Below are 10425 nucleotides of genomic sequence, written 5' to 3'. Positions count from 1 at the left end.
CAAAAGTATTATATATACCGACCACAAAAGTCTTCAACACATATTTAATCAGAAACAACTGAACATGAGGCAGCGCAGATGGATTGAATTGTTGAATGATTACAACTTTGAGATTCGTTACCACCCGGGGAAGGCAAATGTGGTAGCTGACGCCTTGAGCAGAAAGGACAGAGAACCTATTCGAGTAAAAGCTATAAATATAATGATTCACACTAACCTTACTACTCAAATAAAGGAGGCGCAACAAGGAGTTTTAAAAGAGAGAAACTTAAGGAATGAAATACCCAAAGGATCGGAGAAACATCTTAATATTCAGGAAGACGGAACCCGGTATAGGGTTGAAAGAATTTGGGTACCAAAATTTGGAGATATGAGAGAAATGGTACTTAGAGAAGCTCATAAAACCAGATACTCAATACATCCTGGAACGGGGAAGATGTACAAGGATCTCAAGAAACATTTTTGGTGGCCGGGTATGAAAGCCGATGTTGCTAAATACGTAGAAGAATGTTTGACGTGTTCTAAGGTCAAAGCGGAGCATCAGAAACCATCAGGTCTACTTCAACAACCCGAAATCCCGGAATGGAAATGGAAAAACATTACCATGGATTTCATCACTAAATTGCCAAGGACTGCAAGTGGTTTTGATACTATTTGGGTAATAGTTGATTGTCTCACCAAATCAACACACTTCCTGCCAATAAGAGAAGAATGCAAGATGGAGAAGTTAGCAAAACTGTATTTAAAGGAAGTCATCTCCAGACATGGAATACCAATCTCTATTATCTTTGATAGGGATGGCAGATTTATTTCAAGATTCTGGCAGACATTACAGCAAGCATTAGGAACTCGTCTAGACATGAGTACTGCCTATCATCCACAAACTGATGGGCAGAGCGAAAGGATGATACAAACACTTGAAGACATGCTATGAGCATGTGTTATTGATTTCGGAAATAGTTGGGATCGACACCTTCCGTTAGCAGAATTTTCCTACAACAACAGCTACCATTCAAGCATTGAGATGGCGCCGTTTGAAGCACTTTATGGTAGAAAGTGCAGGTCTCCAATTTTTTGGAGTGAAGTGGGGGATAGACAGATTACGGTTCCGGAGATAATACAAGAAACTACCGAGAAGATCATCCAAATTCAACAACGATTGAAAACCGCCCAAAGTCGACAAAAGAGCTACGCTGACATTAAAAGAAAAGATATAGAATTTGAAATTGGAGAGATGGTCATGCTTAAGGTTGCACCTTGGAAAGGCGTTGTTCGATTCGTTAAACGAGGGAAATTAAATCCAAGGTATATAGGACCATTCATGATTATTGATCGTGTCGGACCAGTAGCTTACCGACTTGAATTACCACAACAACTCGCGGCTGTACATAACACTCGTCTCAAATTTGAAGAAATGTTTTGCTAAAGAAGATCTCACTATTCCGTTAGATGAAATCCAAATCAACGAAAAACTTCAATTCATCGAAGAACCCGTCGAAATAATGGATCGTGAGGTTAAAAGACTTAAGCAAAACAATATACCAATTGTTAAGGTTCGATGGAATACTCGTAGAGGACCTGAGTTCACCTGGGAACGAAAATATCAGATGAAGAAGAAATACCCGCACTTATTTCCAGAAGATACGTCAACACCTCCAACTGCTTAAAATTTCGGGACAAAATTTATTTAACGGGTAGGTACTGTAGTGACCCGAACTTTTCCATGTTAATATATATTAAATGAAATTGTTATTTACATGATTAAGTTTTTCCAACATATTAAGCAATCAAACTTGTTAAGACTTGATTAATTGAAATAGGTTTTATATAGACAATTGACCACCCAAGTTGACCGGTGATTCACGAACGTTAAAACTTGTAAAAACTATATGATGTCATATACTTGGATATATATATATAGTTAACATGGTATTATGATAAGTAAACATATCATTAAGTATATTAACAATGAACTACATATGTAAAAACAAGACTACTAACTTAAGAATTTCGAAATGAGGCATATATGTAACGATTATCGTTGTAACGACATTTAAATGTATATATATCATATTAAGATATATTAATACATCATAATATCATGATAATGTAATAATTTAACATCTCATTTGATATAATAAATAATGGGTTTACAACATTTAACATGATCGTTAACCTAAAGGTTTTAAAACAACATTTACATGTAACGACTAACGATGATTTAACGACTCAGTTAAAATGTATATACATGTAGTGTTTTAATATGTATTCATACACTTTTGAAAGACTTCAAGACACTTATCAAAATACTTCTACTTAACAAAAATGCTTACAATTACATCCTCGTCCAGTTTCATCAACAATTCTACTCGTATGCACCCGTATTCGTACTCGTACAATACACAGCTTTTAGATGTATGTACTATTGGTATATACACTCCAATGATCAGCTCTTAGCAGCCCATGTGAGTCATCTAACACATGTGGGAACCATCATTTGGCAACTAGCATGAAATATCTCATAAAATTACAAAAATATTAGTAATAATTCATGACTTATTTACATGTAAACAAAATTACACATCCTTTATATCTAATCTATATACTAACGACCAAAAACACCTAAAAACACTTTCATTCTTCAATTTTATTCATCTAATTGATCTATCTCAAGTTCTATCTTCAAGTTCTAAGTGTTCTTCATAAATTCTATAAGTTCTAGTTTCATAAAATCAAGAATACTTCCAAGTTTGCTAGCTTACTTCCAATCTTGTAAAGTGATCATCCAACCTCAAGAAATCTTTCTTATTTATAGTAAGATATCTTTCTAATACAAGGTAATACTCATATTCAAACTTTGATTCAATTTCTATAAATATAACAATCTTATTTTGAGTGGAAATCTTACTTGAACTTGTTTTCGTGTCATGATTCTGCTTCAAGAACTTTCAAGCCATCCAAGGATCCTTTGAAGCTAGATCTATTTTTCTAATTTCTAGTAGGTTTATCTACAAAACCTGAGGTAGTAATGATGTTCATAACATCATTCGATTCATATATATAAAACTACCTTATTCGAAGGTTTAAACTTGAAATCATTAGAACATAGTTTAGTTAATTCTAAATTTGTTCGCAAACTAAAGTTAATCCTTCTAACTTGACTTTTAAAATCAACTAAACACATGTTCTATATCTATATGATATGCTAACTTAATGATTTAAAACCTGGAAACACGAAAAACACCGTAAAACCGGACATACGCCGTCGTAGTAACACCGAGGGCTGTTTTGGGTTTGATAATTAAAAACTATGATAAACTTTGATTTAAAAGTTGTTCTTCTGGGAAAATGATTTTTCTTATGAATATGAAACTATATCCAAAAATCATGGTTAAACTCAAAGTGGAAGTATGTTTTCCAAAATGGTCATCTAGACGTCGTTCTTTCGACTGAAATGACTACCTTTACAAAAATGACTTGTAACCTGTATTTCCGACTATAAACCTATATTTTTTCTGTTTAGATTCATAAAATAGAGTTCAATATGAAACCATATCAATTTGATTCACTCAAAACGGATTTGAAACGAAGAACTTATGGGTAAAACAAGATTGGATATTTTTTGATTGTTGTAGCTACGGGAAATATTGTAACAAATCTATACAAATCATATCCTAGCTAACTTATATTGTATTATACATGTATTCTAATATATTATGTAATCTTGGGATACCATAGACACGAATGAAAATGTTTTGACATATCATATCGACCCATGTATATATATTATTTGGAACAACCATAGACACTCTATATGCAGTAATGTTGGAGTTAGCTATACATGGTTGAGGTTGATTCCAAAAATATATATGCTTTGAGTTGTGATCTAGCCTGAGACGTGTATACACTGGGTCGTGGATTGATCCAAGATAATATATATCGATTTATTTCTGTACATCTAACTATGGACAACTAGTTGTAGGTTATTAACGAGGACAACTGACTTAATAAGCTTAAAACATTAAAACGTATTAAAAAATGTTGTAAATATATTTTGAACATACTTTGATATATATGTACATATTTGTTATAGGTTCGTGAATCGACCAGTGGCCAAGTCTTACTTCCCGACGAAGTAAAAATCTGTGAAAGTGAGTTATAGTCCCACTTTTAAAATCTAATATTTTGGGATGAGAATACATGCAACTTTATAAATGTTTTACGAAATAGACACAAGTAAATGAAACTACATTATATGGGTGAATGATCGAAGCCGAATATGCCCCTTTTTAGCTTGGTAGCCTAAGAATTTGGGAACAGACCCCCAAATTGACGCGAATCCTAAAGATAGATCTATCGGACCCAACAAGCCTCATTCTGGAATTTGGAATGCTTTAGTACTTCAAAATTATCATGTCCGATGGGTGTCCCGGAATGATGGGGATATTCTATATGCATCTTGTTAATGTCGGTTACCAGGTGTTCACCATATGAATGATTTTTATCTCTATGTATGTGATGTATTGAAATATGAAATCTTGTGGTCTATTATTATGATTTGATAATATATAGGTTAAACCTATAACTCACCTACATTTTTGTTGATGTTTTAAGCATGTTTATTCTCAGGTGATTATTAAGAGCTTTCGCTGTTGCATACTAAAATAAGGACAAGATTTGGAGTCCATGCTTGTATGATATTGTGTAAAAACTGCATTCAAGAAACTTATTTTTGATGTAATATATTCTTATTGTAAACCATTATGTAATGGTCGTGTGTAAACAGTATATTTTAGATTATCATTATTTGATAATCTACGTAATGTTTTTTTTAAACCTTTATCGATAAAATAAAGGTTATGCTTGTTTTAAAAATGAATGCAGTCTTTGAAAAACGTCTCATATAGAGGTCAAAACCTCGCGACGAAATCAATTAATATGGAACGTTTATAATCAATATGAACGGGACTTTTCAGTAACTACCATTGAATTTCAGCAAAACTGAAGAGTAAATCTTAAGAAGTACGTATGATAAAAATAAAAAACTAACAATATTTAAGGTCTCTTAATTTTGCACAAAGTAAACTCCTACCAACTCAAGTGGTTAACTTATGAGTTCTTGAAGAGATTTTCACTTGCAGAGGATTCTTCATAACAGTAGTGAACTCTACCTTCTCAGAAAGATCAACATTATATCCATCATCATCAACACTCCAATTAAAATACCAAATCAAATTAGCAACAAAATACTCCAAATGAAGCAGAGCCAAATCAGAGCCAGGACATATCCTTCTTCCAGCACCAAAAGGCATCATCTTTATTCCTTTACTTCCACTTATATCAAACACACTATTATTATTCACCATAAACCTTTCTGGCTTAAACTCCATTGGATCATCCCATACTTTTGGGTCCAAACCCATCTCACCCACCATGAAATTAATCGTCGCACCTTCCGGAATCACGTACCCGTGCACCTCCACATCCTTCATAACCCTATGCGGCAACACAAAATGTCCCGGTGGGTGTCTCCTTAACCCTTCCAAAACCACAGCTTTCAAATACACCATTTTATGCAAATCCTCTTCGTTTATAAATGTTTCGTCCACCTCACCCGGTGCCGGTCCCACAATCGACTCAATTTCATCGTACAATTTCTTTTGAATATCTTGATTCTTCACAAGATTCGCCATAATCCATTGTAAAGCAGTTGAAGTAGTATCCGTACCAGCATTAAGAAACTCACCACACATATTAACCATCTCTTTGTGTGTCAACTTCCTACAATCTTTCTCGTTAATACGTAAATTCACTAACGTATCAACATACGCTACAATTTTATCGTTATCGCATTTACCCGACTCAATTCGTGATTTTATAAGGGGAAGCAATGTGTTTTCTTGATCGTCCCTCATTTGTAACTGTTGAATGGTTGTTCAAATTTGACTAACATTTAAAGATGAATATAATATTTGCATGAAGTTTGCATGTGGGTTTGGTTACCTAACTTTGTTAGGTTCTACATGTAATGTCAAAGAAGGCTGTGCCTAACATTTACAAAAGTCATAGGAGGCTGCATGCTATTTTATGGTTTCACATGCATGAATTCACATGTATATGTGCATCTATATATATGTGGAGGCAGAGAACGTGAAAGATCATCCAGAGAAAGGGATCAAGTCACAAACGGGAAAAACATAGTTGATAGGGTTTATCAACGGAGTGTGTTTATTTGTGAGGTTAAGAGTTTATTCTTGTAAAGAGTGTAAAAGGGTGTACGGGAAACTTTGATTTTATCCTAAAATCTAAGGGGCTTGGGTTTGGGTTAACTATAGTGTACTTTTTCCTTGTACCGGGATCTTTTATATTATAAGAATAAAGGGAACTCTTGGGGTGGACGTAGGCAGAGTTTTGCCAAACCACGTTAAATCGTCGTGTTATCAGTTACTTTATTTACTTTATATTATTTTTGCAAGTTTGTCTCAAAGAAATTATATCCTCGCTTCCGCTGGTGTGGGTGCGCTAGGCAAATTGTCATAACAAGTGGTATCAGAGCGTATCCAGGATTAATGGATAGTTTTTGTTTGAAGATGGCGAGAAACGGCGGTATGCAATTTAAGGTGGAGCCATTTGAGATGGCGGATGACGATTGGTATATTATTAAACACATGGATGTGTTTAATGGTCTGGTTAATCAACTTGAATTAGTTGAGGTTTATATGGAGGAAGAAGATAAGACCCTTATTCTTCTTGCCTCTCTTCCCAGTTCGCAGGAAAAGAGACGAAGATTCAATGACCGTTTTTAGCATGGGTTTGCTATGGTTGGTCATGGAAAGGGAAGGTTTGCCGAGAAGAGATCTAGTGATAACGGTAGGTCTAGATCAGGAGACGGCGTGAAGGGTATCCAGTGCTTCAAATGTCATGAGTGGGGTCACTAAGGAAGGACTGTCCACTCTGGAGGAATGGTGAAGGTAAATCTGGGGGTTCATCGGCTGCGATAGCAGTTAATGTACCGGTGGGAGATGTTCTCACAATCTCTAAAAGTTCTACTTCTGCTCAAGATGAATGGATTTTAGATTCTGGTTGTACGATGCATGTATGTTCCAAGGAAGCTTATTTTGATAAGCTAATGTTAAAGAAAGCGGGGTGCTGCTGACTTTAGGTGATGGTTCAACATGTGATGTTGAGGGTATTTGCATGGTAAAAATAAAATTGTTTCACAGAGCTGCTTACGCTCTTGGTGGTGTAGCTTACACACCAAGGATGTGCAAGAATCTAATTTTCTTATGCGTGTTGGATTCTCAAGGATACGGCTATTAGGCCGTAGGTGGACTTATGAAAATCACACGTGGCGTGAAGGTCCTGATGAAGCGAGAGAAGTATGAGAGTTTATATCGTCTGGTGGCGAGTACAAAATGTACTCGTGTCTCGAAAGTTTTTGAAAGCGTGCACGCGGGAAACAGGTCGGGAACATGTTGGGACATGTTTGACCAAGGTAGACGGTGGTGGGAAGGAAAATCCTACTGTGGTGGAAGAGGTGATTCGAGACTCCTCTTCGGTGCCAACTAGGTAAGTTGACAGGGTTAGTTGCACATAATTATTGGCCAATTTATTTGAATCAGATTCAGGACCGAGGGGATTCAAGGTGTGTGCAGCGGGGACAAGGAGGCCAATGGTGAAAATACTTGGTGTTAGTATTTTCGGTGACGAAGAAAATAAATGTTCATCAAGGTGGAGATTGTTGAATGGTTGTTCAAATTTGACTAACATTTAAAGATGAATATAATATTTGCATGAAGTTTGCATGTGGGTTTGGTAACCTAACTTTGTTAGGTTCTACATGTAATGTCAAAGAAGGCTGTGCCTAACATTTACAAAAGTCATAGGAGGCTGCATGCTATTTTATGGTTTCACATGCATGAATTCACATGTATATGTGCATCTATATATATGTGGAGGCGGAGAACGTGAAAGATCATCCAGAGAAAGGGATCAAGTCACAAAAGGGAAAAACATAGTTGATAGGGTTTATCAACGGAGTGTGTTTATTTGTGAGGTTAAGAGTTTACTCTTGTAAAGAGTGTAAAAGGGTGTACGGGAAACTTAGATTTTATCCTAAAATTTAAGGGGCATGGGTTTGGGTTAACTATAGTGTACTTTTTCCTTGTACCGGGATCTTTTATATTATAAGAATAAAGGGAACACTTGGGGTGGACGTAGGCAGGGTTTTGCCGAACCACGTTAAATCGTCGTGTTATCAGTTACTTTATTTGCTTTATATTATTTATCGCAAGTTTATCTCAGACAAATTATATCCTCGTTTCCACTAGTGTGGGTACGCTAGGCAAATTGTCATAACAGTAACAACTCCTTCCATCTAGCTCTAAACAAATGCTTGCCTAATTTTGGAAACACACCGAGTACATTTAACCGACCCGACCCAATTAACAACAAAAAACGTCTTTGACAACTCGCTATCTCATTAATACGACTCTCATCAAACTTTTCACCGAAACACATCAACACCAATAAACTAAACATTGCATATTGAAAGTGATCAATCACCTTAACACCATGAACTTCATGCAACTCTTGTTTTTGCAAACGAGTAATCAGTACACGTAAGACCCAATTTCGAGCCCACGAGTACGATTTAACCCTCGAAGGATGAAGAATCTCAGATGCAAGATTCTTCCGTAACAACCGCCACGTTGGCCCGTACGAAGCAGACGAGATATTAAGAACAGGGAGATTATTTCTTGGATGATCCGAAAAGATGGCGCCTTTATGAATCAGTAATTCATGAGCAAGAGAATGATCACCAACAAATACAGATGGCCTAGAACCAAATTTAAGAGTGATGAGTGGTCCTTGTTTGGATTTGAGGTTTTTGAGAATAGGTTCAAGGGCTGGAAGTGAATTAGTTAAAAGTAGGAGGTTAGATTGAAAAAAGGATGGTCCGGGTGGTAGTTTATTGTGGTGGTTATTACAGTTGAAAAATATGAGTTTGAGTATGGCGGTTATGCAAACAGAAAAGATGAAGATGATGATAAACCATGGTTCCATTGTTGATGATGAAGAAAACTGAAATTTGAGTGATGGAAAAATTGGATATGTGTATGTTATTGTGTTGTTCGGATTATGTATTTATTTATTATTGATTTATTGAAGTTTGGGGCTTTCTGAGATAGTTACGTCACATGTTCATATTCCTCTATATACTCGCTTGATTATAGGGGGAGTTTGTTGTTGTTCTTGTAAAGGACGTTACGAAAAAAACCGTTATTCAAATACAGAAAAAGGCTCAACATTTCTTTTGCAACAAGAAAAAGAAAGATAGTTAAATTAGGATATTGATACTACCAACATTAACGCGATTTGGGAAGGTCTCTGGGTTTTTTCCAACCTTCGATGATACTGTTAACATTGTCACGAATTGGGTTTACTCCTAACACGTGTGTGGGTCAAAAATAAGAGCATTCGAAATCAATATCGTTGTTCAAAAAAGAAATTAGGATATTGGTCCATCTTGTTGTATAATCGAATACAATTACAGATGGTGGTTTAGTATTTAAACATCTACATATGCAGTAACTAAAAAATGCGTGAAATTAATTTAAATAAATACAAAATGAGATATTGTTTGGTCAGTACAGGTCTATAGACTCGAGCGCCCTGCGAGCTTGAATGTTAAGAGCTGTGAGTCGTTGGTCAGGAGCAAGCGTCGATCCAAACTGACTTGCAACCCATATCAAAGTGGTTGTTTTCTCAAGGGGCGTAGCCAGGATTTAACAATAAGGGTGACTTACTCGAGAATCAGATGATAACCACAATAATAAAGTGTCATTTTGTTATATTGAGATAAGTAAACAATGATAACCATTTTATATATAAAAAACGTACAAGAAACCAAATACATAAGTGATGTCAAAACAATATGCAAAACTAAACAAATTTTGCTCACGCCAAGCCATATTTTTCACGAAGTAACCTGTCATAATAATAGTTAAAAAGTCAGAATCAGGTAAATATTAATAAACATATGGTAACATATACCATAGTATATTGAAGGAATTGTACCTTGTGTGGTGTAAGTTGGACACGTCGGCGTTTTTGAGAAGCAAAAGTATCAATTATCTCATCTGTAGCAAAGATATCAACAATGTCTCTTTCAATATATAGTAGCAAACAACTTTTCAGAAAGTCATCACCCATGCTACAACGAAGTCTAGTTTTCACAAATTTCATTGCCGAGAAAGCTCTTTCACTTGTTGCAGTTGAAACTGGAAGAGTTAATATAAGATGGATCAACTTGTCAAGCAGCGGATACATTTCCTTCTTCCCAGTTTCTTGTAAGCCTCTACACAACTCTGCAATCATACGAGCCTTTTTTAACTGTGGATGATTAGGCACATCTAGCTCATA

General features: G+C 35.7%; 1 protein-coding gene across 1 annotated transcript; it reads right to left on the bottom strand.

The window, feature by feature from the left end:
- Nucleotides 1-5096: 5096 nt before the first annotated feature.
- LOC139873387 (cytochrome P450 89A2-like) lies at nucleotides 5097-9066 on the bottom strand. The gene is made up of 3 exons (XM_071861321.1): nucleotides 8366-9066; nucleotide 8204; nucleotides 5097-5921 (listed from the first exon to the last, which is right to left on the bottom strand). Exons 1-3 carry the CDS (start codon nucleotides 9064-9066, stop codon nucleotides 5097-5099), a joined length of 1527 nt encoding a protein of 508 aa, XP_071717422.1.
- Nucleotides 9067-10425: the final 1359 nt, after the last annotated feature.

This window comes from Rutidosis leptorrhynchoides, chromosome 10 (genome assembly GCF_046630445.1).
Source record: "Rutidosis leptorrhynchoides isolate AG116_Rl617_1_P2 chromosome 10, CSIRO_AGI_Rlap_v1, whole genome shotgun sequence".
In the NCBI taxonomy this organism is placed as follows: Eukaryota; Viridiplantae; Streptophyta; class Magnoliopsida; order Asterales; family Asteraceae; genus Rutidosis; species Rutidosis leptorrhynchoides.
Note: the sequence above shows the minus strand (reverse complement) of the source record. Positions and strands in the feature narration are given on the sequence as shown.

Excerpts from the sequence above, each read along its gene's own strand:
- LOC139873387 (XM_071861321.1), bottom strand. The coding sequence starts at position 9,066 with ATGGAACCATGGTTTATCATCATCTTCATCTTTTCTGTTTGCATAACC.